This window comes from Theropithecus gelada, chromosome 6 (assembly GCF_003255815.1).
Source record: "Theropithecus gelada isolate Dixy chromosome 6, Tgel_1.0, whole genome shotgun sequence".
Taxonomy (NCBI): domain Eukaryota; kingdom Metazoa; phylum Chordata; class Mammalia; order Primates; family Cercopithecidae; genus Theropithecus; species Theropithecus gelada.
In genome coordinates, this window is record NC_037673.1 from 42,503,658 (window position 1) to 42,521,820 (window position 18,163).

Below are 18,163 nucleotides of genomic sequence, written 5' to 3' on the forward strand. Positions count from 1 at the left end.
CTGCTTCTTGTATTGAAGTAACTGTTCTATTTGCAGAAGTACATTTTAGAACATTTTCATTACACAAGTAATACATATTTAGTAGGAAGTTATAAAATATAGGTCCACAAAAAGAAGAAAAAATTTCCATAACCCTAGGAAACCCACTGTAAACATTTTGGTGTGTATCATCCTAGTTTCTCTCTTCTAATATGTTCTGTGCAAACACATAGTTTTTCCAAAAGTGTGACTTAAATTATTGTTTACACTTTTATGTCTATATGCATGTGTGTATCTAATAACCTTCCCCTTAAGGTATTTTAAGCCACAGAAAGACTGTCTTACTTAGATGCCTGCAGTATGCACAGGTATCAGCTGGCTTGAAGAAGAGCGACCACAGTCACTGAACCATTGGAGTCTAGCATTGGATCTTGATCTCTTATGCTCCAGGCCGGGGGTTGCTTACAGAAGGAGCTTTGGTCCTGGCTCTCTGTTCCTCCCGATGGAAGGAGACAGAGAGCCAGGGCAAGCCCCAGACTTCTCCACATTGCTGGGGCTGTCCTGTAAAAGAGAAAACCTGTCACTCTTCTTCATAGTTAACTTCACAGTCCTAACTATGAATTTCTATAAATCCTGCAGACATAATTCCACTCCCTAAAAATACCTAGCCCATGAATTCTGTCTCCAGAAAGTTATGCTCAGACTGTGGCTTATAGAAATAAGTCTGTAACTTATATAACATTCTGCAAACACAACCTGACTTTTGTTTGAGACACACCAAGTTCTGACTGTTCTTTCTATCCTCCAAGAAGAAAGGGATAGGCCGGCCGCGGTGGCTCGCGCCTGTAATCCCAGCACTTTGGGAGAACGAGGCGGGCGGATCATGAGGTCAGGGGATCGAGACCTTCTTGACTAACATGGTGAAACTCTACTAAAAATAAAAAAATAAAAAAATAAAAAAATAAATTGGCCGGGCGTGGTGGCAGACGCCTGTAATCCCAGCTACTCAGAGGCTGAGGCGGGAGAATGGTGTGACCCCGGAAGGCGGAGCTTATAGTGAGCCGAGATCGTGCTACTGCACTCCAGCCTGGGCAACAGAGCAGTCTCAAAAAAAAAAAAAAAAAAAAGAAAGAAAGAAAGAAAGAAAGAAAAAAGAAAAGAAGAAAAAAGGGATAAATAGAGAATTCTGCACAGAAATGAAAAGAGCCAGCAAAAAAAGAGAACCAAGGAAGAAAGGTGATGGCAGAGAAGACAGTATACCAACATGAATGTGGCTCATGTCGGGCCCTTAGCTCTTCAAGTTCAAACATTCTATATTTATAAATCTCTTGGGTATGGCTCCCTTTTGTTTCTCTTATTCCTTGAAGTCTGGCTCTATGTATCTAACCAAGTAGAAATATCGCACATCACCGCCCCCTCTACCATATAAGACTCACTGAAATCCACACTCAATTAGCCTATTTATTGGAAAGTTCCTATGACTAGAAAATTCCTATGACTAGACAGCACTTTCTTTGGTAAAAAGATGCTTCCTCTGAGCAACGAAGTTAAAATGTTTTTAAATACCTGACTAGAAATATCCTGAAAACTAGGGCTAGCTCTCTAAACAGAGAGGTTCAAAAACAGGTGAACTGTAGACAGGTAATAAGAAAAAGGAACACATTCAGCAGAGAGGAGCAAAGAAAAATCCTCACAAGTAATTCAGGCTCATTTTGATGTAAGAGTCTGTGGGGAGAGATCAGGACACAATTTGAAAACTGGGAAGGCAATACATTTTCAAGCACTGATTTGAGATTTTTAAAAGCAGATGCATTTCTTTGGAGGTGGCGAGCTAATGGTAAATTACTTAGAGTGAGCCCAGAATTAAGAGGAGAATAGAAAAGCTAAAATCAGATTGATCTGGGCTTTAATGCACTGGAAGAATTTTTAACCCTGATTGTCTTTCACATTATTTAAGACATCAAAACTCCTACCTGTATATGATATCTTGATAAGAACTTGACTAAAGGAAGAGAAAAAAACTAGACAGAGAGAGTGAGGTGAGAGGGAGATAGAGAGAGAGGACAAATTAACTTACTTATTTAAGGCCACCCCAACTACTTATTCTAACATTTAAAATATTCTAATATTTTAAGAAGAAGAAGATATATTTGGACTATTTCTAGAAAATTCCTCTAGAATGGTATTTACAATGATAATACAATTATCCTTATTATAGCTAACATTTATTTAACTTTTATACAACTATATTCAGGTGGCTCTAAGCACTTTTATATATCATGTCAGTGAATCCTTAAAACAATTATGTGACCATTATCCCCTTTTGCAGTTGGAAAAAACCATGGCTAAGAGTTTAGGTAGCTTGTCTACGATCACACAGAGAGTAAGTCAGTCACAAGAGAGACTGGATTAAAACTAGTTCCATCAAATCCAAAGCATGACATCTTAGCTACTGCAATATATTGAGAGTTTTTAGACAGATCACCTTGTAATAACTATAGCCGCCAACTATTTTTGTTTACGCACTAAGATGCCAAAGAGAACATAAAAATAATTCAAGCTGTTTTATTTCTTAATAGAATGGCTAGGGTTTCTCTGTTTCCTAGACTACAAATTCAGTAGTTATAGAACCTTGACAAAAATTCAGCATTTGATTTTTTCACTTTTTCACAGAGCACATATTTCCTTTTTTTTTTTTTTTTTTTTTGAGACAGAGTCTTGCTCTGTCGCCCAGGCTGAAGTGCAATAGTGCAATCTCAGCTCACTGCAACCTTCACCTCCCTGGTTCAAGCAGTTCTCCTACCTCAGTCTCCCAAGTAGCTGGGATAACAGGTGCCCGCCACCACGCCCGGCTAATTTTTGTATTTTTGGTAGAGACGGGCCAGGCTGGTCTCAAACTCCGGACCTCGTGATCCGCCTGCCTCGGCCTCCCAAACTGCTGGAATTACAGGTGTTAGCCACCGTGCCCAGCCCAGAGCGTGTATTTCAAGTAGCTGAATGGTGAATACAAATGAAAAGACTATTTCACTCATTTCCCTCATTTAGGTTTTTGATGAAAAAATAACCCATTGGCAGAGAGTTGTAGCTTAGAGTTCACACTTATGGATTTCTTCTGTCATTAGAATCAACAGGCTGCTCGATTTTGCTTTCTTAAAATTATTTCTTACACAATAAACCTTTAATAATTATAGTTGTCAGACAGCTATACAAAAATAGTGAAGATAAATAACACAATTGGATTTTCTGGAAGCTAATCCAGTAAGAATTGAAAAGTAGTTGTAAATTTCACTAACGTCACCACTTTTCAATTGCAGAACTTAGATCTGATGGCCACATACAGGCCTACATTTATTTTAAATTTCTCATTAAAAAGCAGGAAATGCACAAACTTTCTCTGTCCTCCACCTCTGAACTTTAGGCCAGCATCTGAAAGCCCCTAATTCACCTGAATGCTCTCATTCACCATTTAAAATACAAAATTTTGCATTTAATCATAGACCACCTAATTGCGACATGGGTTTTAGCTTCTTTAACGGTGACCACTTTTGCACTGTGGACTGAACCTGCTGTACCCCACTCCACCACCACTTTTTTTTCTGAAACTGCTCACAATATCCCTGGACATTTCTACGACACTAGAATGAGCATATTTCAGTGTCTGCTCTTCAAATCCAAATGGCTGGGTTTTTTCCCTGTTTGTTCTTACTCTGCCTTTCAGTGGAAAATATTTAAATTTGAACATATAATACTGCCTACATAACATCACAACAGATTATAGAATAAAACGTTTGGATTTTTCCAGCTTCCTCTGCTCTCAGCTGTGCAGAAGACAGGGCAGAAATCAAGAACTGTCAAATGTGCCCACTGGGAACTTCACCTACCACACCCAAGTTCAGACTCTTATCCTTTTTCTCTTTTATTATTTTTATTTCTTCTACCCACCTGTTTTCTAAATCTATTCTATGGGAAAAAAAACATTTTATCAGACTCAAAAAATATTTACCAAACTCTAAAAGAATAAAGTGTCAGAAAACACGAAGTTCCTACTTACACAACCCCTTCCAACGAGCCTGCTTCCTTGCTCTTTGCTTTAATCTGGCAGCTCCACAAAGCCACAGCAGCATACTCTGATATTTATAGTCCTGTTGTTTACCTCACCCCTCAGGTATAGTCCAAAGTTCAATGTTCATTCTTGCAGTGACCTTGCAACCACAGCAAACCCCTGAGCTGATTGTTACCAACTTAAAAGAAAGTAGCAAGTCCTGCCATGCATAATATAGGGAAAACATTTTGACAATTACTTATTTATTCCCTATCCTTTTCAGTCACCCCAGTATCTAGGATTTAATGGTACAGTCGGGGGCGGGAGGAAGGGCTAAGGGTAAACAAGGCCTCCAAGTCTCGTTCTTCCCCAAACTGTAATAGGGAAAAACATTTGCTGAGCCAGCGAATTATGTTGCTGCTTTAAAAAAAAAGAAAAAGAAACAGAAAATGGTTTTTTTTTCCTTTTGTTTTACTTCCTTTTGCAGTGATGAGGTGCTAGCTTAGCCCACACTGTGTGACCTTTGTTAGAAAAGTCACCTGCTGTTACAAGTTACTCTGGTCTCCTGTTGTTACAGACTTACCTCGATTGTGTTCTACATGTATAATTTGAATTCATATGGGATTTCACAGGACCCCTGCTCTTTTCTTTATAATTTAAGGAAATAGAAAAATAGACTTCCTATCTGAGGGATATCAGGCCTCATTTTTATTGTCACAGAAGTCATACTTCCTAGAAGACCTATGCATCCCACAGGATTTTTTGAGAATCGAATATAAAATCTTTACAAATGTAAGTACCATAAAAATAAAAATTAATGGTAGTAGTTGGGCATGGAAAAAGTGTGGAAATTTCAAGGTGTACAAATGAAATACATAATTCCTACTATTTCAGAAGGGGGTAAATTCTTTCCGGTAACGCTTGTAAGTTGGCATGCTCACTGTAGGTGAGGTAAGGAGCAGTGTCAAATGATGTCATTCCTAGATAGCAATGGTTTTCGGGTAAGCCTTGCTTTTGTCATCAATTAATTTTTTTCCAAATAATCCCCTACTACTGATTACTATATGCTGAATACTGTTGTACAAGGTGCAGGAAATACAAAGAGACTCAGATGTTATCCTTCCTTTCAAGAAACTTTATATCAAATTAGGAGGTTACCATTCGAAATCCAAGTTTTCTTTACTTGCCCTGAACAGTTGTTATTTGTCTTTTGGGGTCCCAGATCTCTTTGAGAATCCGGTTAAAATGCACTTATACATACTCATTTTTTTCAAAGAGTATCATTAAAAAATCTTTGTACAAAGCAGATATTCCTCCCTGTAGTTCATTTCCTTGACAAATTTAAGTAGTCATATTGATCTATCTGCAACCAGAAAGCAGGTGTTTCACTATGTCCTCTTTTCATTACACGTGGGCTTAGCAGGAACCTCCTGACCCAAAAGAATTTCATCCAAGTGTTCAGTGGTTTCAAAAGAAAGTGCCAAGGATTATGTGTATTGAGACCAGTGTATGTCTAAAACCTCAGGTGGCAAAAGGAAAAAATGAGGAGCTTGTAATGTTTGAAAGGAATTTATTCTTAGAGGGCATGGTGTCTCATGCCTATAATCTTAGCTACTCAGGAGGTTGAGATGGGATCACTTGCACTCAGGAGTTCAAGGATGCAATGAGCTATGATTGTGAAACAGGATTTTTTGCTTCTTAGCTCAGCTAAAATCTATGTTCTTGTCTCACCACCAGAAAAAAATTAGGCATGCAGACACATTGGAAGGCAAGGAGAGTGGAATTTATTAAAAGAAAGCTCTCAGCAAAAAAAAAATAAAAATGGGAGGTTCCTGCCAACAGGCTTCCACCTCACAGATTGAATACCAGGCCACAACACAGCAGCTGAAGAGACTGCGCTCCTCCCCACTTCATAAGGCGAGTATTCCCAGTGGCTCCACCCCATTCTCCCAGTGCACAGGGGGGCCCCCAGTTGGTTGTGGGCATCTTTAGGCAAGCCCCCTGTACACAATGACCTGGGCGGCATTTGGCTCTCTCCTGTTTCTATCAATTGCACCACTGAACTTCAGCCTGGGCGACAGAGCAAGACCACGTCTCTAAAAAAAGATAATAATAATAATAATAATAATAATAATAATAAAGAAATGGGCCGGGAGCGGTGGCTCACAACTGTAATCCCAGTACTTTGGTAGCCCAAGGCAGGCAGATCACCTGAGGTCAGGAGTTCAAGAACAGCCTGGCCAACATGGTGAAATCCCGTCTACTAAAAATACAAAAATTAGCCTGTAATCCCAGTTACTTGGGAGGCTGAGGCAGGAGAATCACTTGAAACTGGGAAGCGGAGTTTGCAGTGAGCAGAGATCATGCCCTTGCACTCCAGCCTGGATGCCAAGAGAAACTCCATCAGAAAGAAAGAAAGAAAGAAAGAGAGAAAGAGAGAAAGAGAGAAAGAGAGAAAGAAAGAGAAAGAAAGAAAGAAGGTAGGAAGGAAGGAAGGAAGGAAGGAAGGAAGGAAGGAAGGAAGGAAGGAAGGAAGGAAGGAGGGAGGGAGGGAGGGAGGGAAGGAGGGAGGGAGGGAGGGAAGGAAGGGAAAAAAAGAAAGAAAGAAAGAAAGAAAGAAAGAGAGAGAGGGAGGGAGGGAGGGGAGAGAGAGAGAGAAAAGAAAGAAAAAGAAAAGAAAGAAAGAAAAGAAAGGAAGGAAGGGAAAGAAAGAAAGAAAGAAAGAAAGAAAGAAAGAAAGAAAGAAAGAAAGAAAGAAAGAAAGAAAGAAAGGAAGGAAGGAAGGAAGAAAGGAAGAAAGGAAGGAAGAAAGGAAGAAAGGAAGAAAGGAAGAAAGGAAGAAAGGAAGAAAGGAAGAAAGGAAGAAAGAAAGAAAGAAAGAAAGAAAGAAAGAAAGAAAGAAAGAAAGAAAGAAAGAAAGAAAGAAAGAGAAAAACAATTGATCCATTCCTTACAGTCTCTTCTGTGCTGAGCAACCTGGAACCAGTCAGCATTTTCAAGAAAGCAGAATTTCCAAACAAACATCAACTGGGTATTATACAAAATTTTATATTAAATCAAACAAATCAAATGAACATTCGTTGGCTGCTTATGTTAGGCACAATGCTAAATGTTGGGACTATAGAGATTTAAAAATAAAAACCAAAAAATGGTATTTCTTGTTTTCAGGGACCTCAAAATCTAATAGGGTAGAGAGACAAGTAAGCAGAAAAAGCAAAGTGTAAAGCTTGATCCCCTGTAGGATGAGTGTAAGCACAAGATTCTGTTGGAAACTTGGAAATGAAGACAGGAGCATTGAACCCAGCCTGGAGATAGGATCAGTATCAGGTTGGTGCACTTTCCATCAGGCATTATCTTGGATTTTACATTCCACCTACAGAATACTCAGCAAACCTGACCACAGCACTGCCTAGACCAGGGGTGTCCAATCTTTTGGCTTCCCTAGACCACATTGAAAGAATTGTCTTGAGCCACACATAAAATACACTAACACTAACAATAGCTGATGAGCTACAAAAAAAATTTTTTAAAACACAGGTATAAATAAAGATGGTCATTCTCTATTTATTGTTCCACAGTGCTTTTAATTTAAGCATCATGGACATCTTTCCGGGTCATAGACATTCTTCTGTGTTAGTGTGTATAGACTTACCTTATTCTTTTTTAAATGCACATTATTTTATTCTATGAATGGTCTGTAATGTGTATACTCACTTACCCTTTCTACTTGAAGCACAGATTTTGTAAATAAGACATTCATTTTTATTTTACAGTTTTCTATGTTTATGTAAAAGAAACATATAAATATTTAAACAAAGCAATCAAATTTAAAATATATACTTTCGCTGATCAGAGAATTAATGAAAAAATGGCAAAATATTTATTCTCTATGAAAAATGACTCAATCATCATTTAAGAGTTATCACTGTTAAAAAAAGCCGTGACCTTCTAGGGCATAACTTAGTCATGAATACATATTTGTGCAGGATTATCTAATGTTGTGACTCAGAAAAACATACCCAAAATGAAGGCCGCAGAAGCAGCCTCAGAACAGAAATTTTTCTCTGACCTTCTCCTACTCTACTATCTCTCAGTCCCATTCTCTCTCAAGGCTAGCCATAGAAACTAGAATCTTTCTCACTCAAGGTGGGTCATAGAAACTAAAACCCCTTTACCCAAAGCCAGCCATAAAATTTAAAAATTTTACTCTGACTGTCCCTCCGCTATAACTGCACAAAAACTGGCCACTAAAAAATTAGATAACTAGATTTATCTTTTTTGATTATAGGTCACAAGACCCCCATTCCAGAGAGGGCCCTATGCCATATCCAAAAAAAGGAATACATGCTCAGAGAGACAAAGAAAAATCTAAACAGACAGACCTGAGTTTCTCCACTCAGTCTAGTAACATTAGATCATATTTTTTGTCCAATAATATTTCTACATGCTGTCCATACTTTGCTAAACCTAAACATAAAAATGGACAATTTCCCCTGTATTTTTGGGTCTTAATTTTAAAGGCTCCCATGTACACATTAATAAATGTATATTCCTTTTCTCCTATTAATATGCCTCTTGTCAGTGATTTTCAGCGAATCTTTGGAGGACAAAGGGGAAGTTTTCCCCCTTTCCCCTATACTGATCATGAAGGCACATATTCTAACCTTTACAAGAAACATAAAAACATATGTGCAGGTATATTTCTGTGTATGTGCATGTGTACGTGTGCATGCATGTGCATTGGAAACCTAGGCCCTGGAGCATGACTCCAGAGTGAGAGTAAACAGAAGACAAGCACATGAACAAAGACTGGGAAGATATGCTCAGAATTAACAGTGGTTCTCCTTCAGAATAAACATGATTTTTAGTTCTTCTTTGTATTTTTCATGTGTTTTCTAGAAAGTCTAGAATAATAATAGCTATCATTTATTGGATGTTTACTATATACCAGTCATTTTAAGTATTTTATAGGTAACAAATAGCACATTTAATCATCACAATAGTCATTACCTTGTGAGAAAGTAAGTACAAAGATGTTAAGTAACTTGATCTATATTCACAGCTAGAAGATAAAGGAGCTGGGATTCAAACCCAATGGTTTCGGAGCTTCAGAGTTTAACTGCAACAATAAACATGAATTTATTTTTCATCATAAATGTGGATATGTGTGTATGCACATACAAATATGTATATATATATACACACACATTTATATATGTATGTATATAAAGGCTAGACACATGCATACTGAGGCTTGGTACATTTGAATAAATGCATAACACCTTAAGTTGAATTCCATTCTCGTGGTTGCTGGAGAATAGTCATTATAACTATTCTTCAAAAGACCTCATTTGCTAGGCTTTTTCAACTGCACAAAGAAAGAAACTTGAGTGAGGAGGACAAAGGCTCTACACAGCCTTTCCCACTACTGCCTAGGAGCAGACTCAGGGCTGCTGAGTCTGCAAGCAATAGGAAAGACTTTGCAGATTCAGGTTGCTTTTTGGAGATTACAATTCTGATCGATTTCGGATGGGCATACTGTACAATTATGAAATGCAAATTTGAAGTCATTTTAGTCAAACTTTATCCAAAAAGCAATTTTGAAATCTCTCTCCTCAACAATCTTCTAGCCTCTGTTTGAACACTACCAGGTCAGAAAGCCCACCACTCAAAGTGTGGCCATGTTCTCTTGCTGAGCCCCACATATTCTAAGTAATGGTCTCCTTACACTAATCTGCCATCTCATGGTGCAAGCTCTGTACTAACAACGACACTGAAAAATATATAATCCAAAGCTGATGTGCTTCATCACTTTGCACAGCTCCTTCCGTTTTAATTCTACCTATTTTTGTGTGTTCCCACTCCACTTACCCTGTGAGATAACAAAGATAAAGCTAATATTTGAAAGTAAACATGTTTTCATGGAAAACATCTGTTTGTTTGGTGCTCTCATAGTCTGGGGTCATCTTATCCTCTTAAATGTTACAGTGGTTAAGGGTTAAGAACTAGTGCTAAATAATGTGTCAATAATATTCCTAAAGTGCTGGGATGTACTGCCATAAAACAATCAAGAACCTAGGTATGTAATATTCCAAGATTCTAATTCCCCAACTCTAACTCCGAACCATCAGACCCTGGCTTCCAGCTCATATATCTTTGACTGCTGGACACATCTGGACTGCAGAACATCCTGGACCTAACCTTGGCTACTGCTTCTTAGGATGTTTTGCTTGATTTACCACACCCTGGGTTCTGGCTCTGCTCATATTTAACATCTCCTCATGCATTCTTGCCAATATTTGCCTATATATTGTCATTATTTCAATTTCAGGACCGACGCAGTTCATGTTCCTGAAGGCTTACCCAAGCAGACGGTATAAATCCAAATCACCTTCCCTCCTGACTTCCCTCCACTACTCAGGGTGGCTCCTTTATTTCAGCCTCAGGGCCTCTCTCACACATGATCAGCATCTAGGGTTCCAGCGTACATGCATGCACGTGTACACATATACACAAGCGCACACGCACACATGCACACACGCACTGCACCTTTGTTAACACTATCTTCCTGTCACAAATTGCCTTTCCCTCTACTCTCAGATTCAAATCCTAGCACAGAGTTAAAAGTTCAGGCTCTGGAAATCAGGTTGCCTGTGTTTGTATCCAGCTTTTCTACATATTAACTAGATGACCTTGTGCAGGTTACTTAACTCTCAATGTCTAGGTTTCCTCATGCAAAATGAGAATAATAGTAGTACCTATCTGAGGTGGCACTGCTAAATGTCTATTTGATGTCCATTTCCTTCCTTCTTCACCAATATCCAACTCCATAGCTTTTTAGGCAGCTATGTTGTCAGATGAAAGAAAAACAAAAAGCCTTCATTTCTCAACCAGTTATGCCACTGGGTGTCCATGTGATACAGTTCTAACCAACGGGATGGAGTGGAAATCTGAAGTCTGCTAGAAAGTCTTAGGAAAGTGTTTCTTTCCATTTATTTGCACTTGTTGCTTTTGTTGTCTTTCTACTGGGATGCCAGTGCAATGCCTTAAGTGGACCACTCATTTTATAACCATGGGGCTAAAAAACACCCACGGAGCATGATGCAGCTGAAGGTTAGAGGAAACTGGAAACTTGATGATTTCTCAAGCATTTGTATCAGCCCCAGACTGCCTACTCCTGAACCTTACTATGCGAGGTAGGATGAGCCTTTACTTCATTATGCCACTGTGGTTATGATATGGACAAGAGGCAGGGAAATACTGGTTAAAAGAGAGTGGTTCCCTGGCAAAGGCCCCATCCTCTAGCCTGGAAACCTACAGCCCTAAATAGGAACAGGCATTCCTGTTTTCGTGCCAAATGTTGCCTTTTCCAAGAACACCCTGGCTTGCCACACCCCCACCCTGTACCCATAAAAACTCCAAACCTCAGGCTCCATGAGCAGAAGAGCAGCAAAGCAGTGTGGCACAGAAGGAGAGAGGAGAAAGAGTGTCTGAACATCAAGGAGTTCAGCTGGGGACTGTCAAGAGAGATCATTCGTGGGATGGCCAAACTCCAGGGGAAGGTTATTTTCTCACTCCATCCTCTTTCCAGCTTCCCATCCATCCTGCTGAGAGCCACCTCCATCATTCAATAAAATCTCTGTATTCACCCTCTTTCAAGTCTGTAGGACCTGATTCTTCCTGGATGCCAGACAAAGACCTGGGTACCAAGACAACAGGATGTAAAAGGCTGTCACCCTGACTCTTCACTGAGCTGGTTTAACACTTAGCCATCCACGGACAGTAACTGCTAAAAGAGCATTAATTGTAACACACCCCTAGATGCCACCATGGGGCTAGAGCCCAAAAGCACTCATCCTGTCTCCTGCACCTGCCTGTCTGCGTGCTCCCCCTCCCTTAAGGGGTTTGAGTGTGCAATGGCCAAGCGAACAAGCCACACCTCTGTTGCAAGTCCCATAAGAGGGTGAAGGAACTCTCTCATTTCAGTTAGGTTTCTGTTACTTAACAGTGTGTAAGTGACTGTGAGGGTTGAAACACACATCAATGACCAGCAGAATGCCTGAATAATAAGTGCTTATAAGAGTGTTAGCTAGAGACTGGGCATGGTGGCTCATGCCTATAATCCCAGCACTTTGGTAGCCCAAGGTGGGCAGATTGCTTGAACCCAGGAGTTCAAGAACAGGCTGGACCAACATGGCAAACCCCTATCTCTAAAATGTGTGTATATATATGTATATATACACACACACACATACACACACACACACACACACACATATATGTATATATAAAGATTGTTAGCTGGCATTGTTATTTCAGACCTCAACTCGGTGGCTTCAAAGCCCCTTCTGTGAGATCTCCCTTCTTGATATGGCACTTAAAATTTGCAGTACTCATTGGGCACATATCTTAAGTCCAATTCTCTTCTACTACTATGTGGCTTTTGTATTGTTGTTGTTAAACTTGTATTTCCCGAGATTTCCCACAATGCTTATCTGAATTCTATGCATATAGGTGCTACTCAGTAAATAAAATATGTATTCAGGAACTTTGAAACTGCTTCGGAAACATTTGAAAGCTTGTATTCTCACATTTCTTGTTTTACTTTATGGTAAGAGTCTTTAAAACTAATAAATTCTCTAGCTGAATTAAACGCCTGATTGTTTTTTATGGAACTATCTAGGTAATGAACTTCTACTTCCTTTTCTTAGCTTTTGATTACTGTAGAATTGACACTTTATCAAACGGTAGATTTTGAAAAGCTATTCATTCATACATTTTAATAGAATCATTAGCTATATATACAAACTTTCTTATGCATCAAATAATACAATGTTTTAATAAGCTATTCTTACCCCAGGAACTGGACTATAAATAGACCTAAAGCTGCGAGAGAAAATGCACTGTCTGTAGTGACTTCTTCACTTGCATAACTTGGACTACATGGCCCCTGAAAAACAACAGGTCCCCACCCTGGGAAGATGCGGGAATAGGGTGGTCCAGGAAATCCTTCCCTCCCTGGATCTTTCACAGCATTGTTTTAACATATTCCTCTACTATTTGTGTATTTTTAAACCATCCTTCCAGGCTACAAACTGTTAAGGGCCAAGAGTGTGTTTTACTCAGTTTTGTATACTCTACAGCTACCATCACAATACTTGCCACAAAAAAAGGTCCGCAGAAAACATTTATTATGTTTCATTAAGCTAAATTAAGCTGAAATTGGCCAGGAACAAGAAGTGGAAACTTATTTGCATCACAGTCAAGGGAAAAACATGTTTCAAAGCGTTAGAGACCTGTTTTCTATCTCCATTTGATGGCTATGTGAAAAGTTCTTTTTTTTAATAGATCTGCTCTCCCAAATAATATTTTCTTCCTCCTGTTTCCCAGAAGTTGTATAAAAAGATGTATGGCAAAAATCCTAGGGAATCCCAGCAACAGAAGACATGTTGTTTGTAGTATCTTGGTCACTGTCCTTAGGGTGTGTTTTTCTTAACTGAACAAGTAGTTCTTGAACATCTAAGTGTTGGCATTGCTCTAAACACTTGAAAATACATCCCTATCCTTACAGAACTTATAGTTTAATGTTAGAATAAATGTCAATGAGTGTTAAAGTAGCAAAGAATGGAAAAATAGAGAAGTCACCCAGTTCATAGAAGTTGGCAAAAGCTTTCCTGGAGAGGTAAAAATTAGCAGCAATCATAAAGAAGTGTAAAACTTAATCAGGTGGAATTGGAGGCAGATGTAAGAGGATGTGCAAGGACATGGTAGAAGGGAGAAGGACAGACTGAAGGAACTGAGCAAAGCTTATGTAGCTGGAGCCAAAGGTAAGCAATGAAATAGGAAACATGCACAGAGACTACACCATGCCAGGCCATGTAGACTTTGTGGGAGTCTGTGTGTAACATAATCAGATTTGTACTTTAAAAGATTCCTTTGGTGCATGGTGAGGAATGCATTGAAAGGCAGCAAAGCAGCAGTGTGTATCACAGATAGTCCAGAAAACCTTAAAATGCCAATTTCTGCCTTTTCAACCATCAGTTTTCTTCTTACAGATACCCAGTACAGATACTTTTTTTTTTAACTTTGAAGTTCAGGGGTACAAGTGCACATTTGTTACACAGGTAAACTTGTGTCATAGAGGTTTGTTGTACAGAGACTATTTCATCACCCATGTATTAAGCCTAGTCCATTAGTTATTTTTCCTGATCCTCTCCTTCCTCCCACCCTCCACCCTCCAATAAGCCTCTATGTGTCCACGTGTTCTCATCATTTAGCTCCCACTTGTAAGTGGGAACATGCAGTATATGTTTTTCTGTTTCTGTGTTAGTTTACCAAAAATAACGGCCTCCAGCTCCATCCATGTTCCTGCAAGGAACATGATCTCATTGTTTTTTATGCTGTATAGCACCACATTTTCTTTATCCGTCTATCGTTGATGGGCATTTAGGTTGATTTTATGTCTTTATAAAAGAAGCCTAGTGGGGCCATTTATGCACTGAGTCAGAATAGTTTGGGGTCAGACTCAATTTTAAAGTGTTGCTTTAAAATTGTTGCCATATTCAATATTTAGGAAGACTCAAAATTCATGCCTTACCATCTTGGTGACCACAATTGTATATTATGCTTGGTTTTGTGTCCTGAGAAAAGGAAGCCAATTTTTTTCCCTTAAAGTAATGCAATCAGGGTCTCAACAAACAGTAAGGAGTGACTGATATGAGGAAAGAGTCAAGAGTCTTATGAGGATTGTGTTTGTGTATGTTTAAGTTCAGGAATTTGTGAGTTGGCATGATAGCCTAGGGGAAAAAAGCTTCATGATTGTCTTTCTGCCAGAAGCAGTTTTCAGCAGGCTCCCATCTTCCTGGGCTTCCACTGGCGGTGCCAAGACACAGCCCCTCAGGCCTGGGGCCAGGTAATCATAAGACTTCAGTCAAATCTTATTTGCATTTTGTCTGAGAAAAGCCTGAGGTTTCTTTTCTTGATCTTAGTCCAAGCGTAAGGTTTTCTGGAAAGTTTGAAAAGAAATTTATGCCTAGCAGTTGGAGGCCTATAGAAAGGGAAAATAATATGTTCTTATACGGCTATTTTTATTTTTTTGGCTGGAGAAAGCTCCAGGAAGCAGCCTTGTAATCCATTTCTTTGGCATACCTGAGCCCTTGCAGGATGCACATCGGCTATTTCATACTCACACAAAGAACATTACTTAGTACAATACTGACACCAGGAAAGCTGAATCTATATAAGATAGTAAAAGGTGCTAAGCAATAAAACTGGCTATATTCCTTCATTTATTTATTCATTTATTTCTAAATAAATGAGCATTGATTAAGCACACTGTGCTAGATAATGGGAATTACAGTGTCATTGATTTCACTAGGGTGTCACCAGGATAAATATCTTGTGAGCTCAGAGATCGAGATCCCTGAAAATGAGGGCCAAAGTGCAGACCTTAGCTCAAGCCATCAGGTTAGATTTGGCTTAGACTAAGTTCTCACAGTATTTTGGAGAAATAGATCTTCCCAGGGTCCAGGCAGTCTCCCCATCCTGGTAATGCCTAGGGCATGGGGATATCTGACCTCTACTGCTCAAATGGGCCGAATAGTCTCATAGACTTGTTTTTGGATAAACATAGAGATTGACCGTTCTTCTGTTTTTTTTGTTTTGTTTTGTTTTTTGCTTTTGTTTTTTGAGATGGAGTTTCACTCTTGTTGCCCAGGCTGGAGTTCAATGGCACAATCTCGGCTCACCGCAAACTCCGCCTCCCAGATTCAAGTGATTCTCCTGCCACAGCCTCTTGAGTAGCTGGGATTACAGGCACGGGCCACCACACCTGGCTAATTTTGTATTTTTAGTAGAAACTGGGTTTCTCCATGTTGGTCAGGCTGGTCTCAAACTCCTGACCTCAGGTGATCCTCCTGCCTTGGCCTCCCAAAGTGCTGAGATTACAGGGGTGAGCCACTGCACCCAGCCCCTTCTGCTGTTAAAGCTTGAAACTTATATTTGTTTTATCTGAGCTCCTTCCTCAGGAAAGAACCCTCAGGCCTCTCAAAAAACAAAAAAGAGTAGTTTCTGTTTTCTTACACATTGTTACGTTTCTCTCTTGTTATATAAACCCCTAGTTGTAGTCAGTTAGGGAGATGGATTTGAGGCTGAGCTTTCATCTCCTCAGCTACAACACTCAGTTAAAGCCTTCTTTCTAGACAATAATCGTCATCTCAGTGGTTGACTTTCTGTGTCCCAAGCAGCAGGACCTAGCCCAAACCCCTGGTTTTTTGGTAACAGTGCCACTTTCTGACTTGCTATCTGAGCTCCTGGAATCAGCTCTCAAGATGCAGACTATGTTTGTCCCAGAAGTCTTGCTGTGAGTTTACATGCCTACGGAGTCCCATTAATGGGCCTAGTGCCAGCTACCTACGTACCAGAGGCTCTAAACCCCAATAAAAATGTACATGTGTTTGTGTCTACCGATCTACTTCCCTCCCTACCTACCTAACTGCCTGTCTCCCTCATATCATATCACTATGACAACAGGAAAAACTGAAGCTGTGGTCGTATTTGGAGAAGAGAATCTGGATAATAGCATGGAGGGAGACCTTGCCCTATGTGTCTTTGGTCTTTTTTGTATTCCTTAAGAGCACCTCTCCTTCTAGCTTCGGCTCATTTACTCCCTTTGCAGCAAATTGTCTCAAGTTTCTGTCTTCATGACTCCTTTCTACGTCTTCCTTTGTTTAAGTTGCCAATGGCTTTTATGTTACCAAGCCCAATTATCAGTTTTCTGTCTTCTTATGATTACTTATTAGTATCTGACTCAACAAACTCTTAGTTTTTCTTGACCAGTGTCTTCATTTAGCTTCTGGGACACTATACTTGAATGGTTTTATTTTCTCACCTCTCATTGTTCCTTCTCAGTCTCCCTTGTTAGCTCTTCTTCTTTTGTTTGACATCTGTATTTTGGATTGTCCAAGGGATCGGTCTTGGGTTCTCGTCTCTATCTACACATGCTGTATACATGGCTTTATTCATATTTATGGCTTAACAACACCGATGTATTAGTGATAGCAAGTTTATATCTCTAGTGCTACCTCACTTCTGCCGACTCACCATCTCCAGATGGATGTCCAGAGGCATCTCAAACATAACATATCCAGATCAGGACTTAAGACTTCTTGTGGTGACTCAAAATCTGATTTTCTCCCAGTGTTCCCCCATCTTGGTACTATATCTACCCAATTGCACAGATCTCAAACCTAGGAGTTAGCTTTGATTTCTCCTTTGTCTCATTTCATGGTCAATCTTTCAGCAAGTTCTATAGACTCTATCTCCAAAACATGTCACAAAGACATTTATTTCTTCTCACATCTACTACTCCGGTCCAAACACTAATATTCTGTCTTCAAGGAAACTGCTGTAGCCTCTAAACTGGTCTCCGTCTTCAATCTTGCTCCACTACAATCTATTTTTCACATGAGAGTCCAGGTGGATTTTTTAAGTCAGTGGTTATTAATTGAGACAATTTTGCCCCCAAAGAGACATTTGGAAAGGTCTCGACACATTTTTGGTTATTACAACTCAGAGAAATACATGCCACTGGGTAGAGACCAGGGATGCCGCACAGGACAGCATCCCACAACAAAGAATTATCTGGCTAAGAATGTCAATAATGCCAAGTTGGAGAAACGTTCAAAATCTCATTCCCTGACTTCTCCTTGCACTTGGAGCAACTCTTTATATTGTTTTACAAAGTACTAGTAATCTGGCCTGTACCTGTCTGTGTTTCCGACTTCATCTTTTACTATTCTCCTCTTTACATTTCGATCCAGCCACGTTGATTTTCCTGTTTTCGAACATACCCAGCTCATTCTTCCCTTAAGGTCTTTGTGCCAGTTGCATCCTTTGTCTGGAATATTTTTCTCTTTACTCCTCAAATGGTTATTGCTACTTATAATAATAGTTAACATTTATATAGTGTTTACAACATGCCAAGAATCCAAATTTTCTAAGCACTCTACAGATACTAACTTGTACATGCAACCCGACGAGCAGTTACACTGCCAGAAACTAAGGAACAGGGTTTAAATAATATGGCTGAGGTCACATGGCTAGTAAATGAGAGAAGTAGCTCCAAAGTCCCAGCTCTTAACC

General features: G+C 39.5%; 1 protein-coding gene across 7 annotated transcripts in view; it reads right to left on the reverse strand.

The window, feature by feature from the left end:
* Positions 1-18,163, reverse strand: part of SELENOP (selenoprotein P) — a 77,526-nt gene that overhangs the window by 7,947 nt on the left and 51,416 nt on the right. For 3 of the 7 annotated variants that reach the window (XM_025387696.1, XM_025387694.1, XM_025387695.1), the window contains exons 1-2: positions 4,031-4,274; positions 325-540 (exon numbers count right to left, since the gene is read on the reverse strand). In XM_025387696.1, coding sequence (XP_025243481.1) covers positions 325-527 — 203 coding nt within the window. In that variant the 5' untranslated portion in view covers positions 528-540; positions 4,031-4,274. Of the gene's footprint in view, positions 1-324; positions 541-4,030; positions 4,275-11,445; positions 11,903-18,163 lie in introns of those variants that run through there. The other 4 variants (XM_025387691.1, XM_025387692.1, XR_003119815.1 and 1 more) reach the window with 3 other exon arrangements.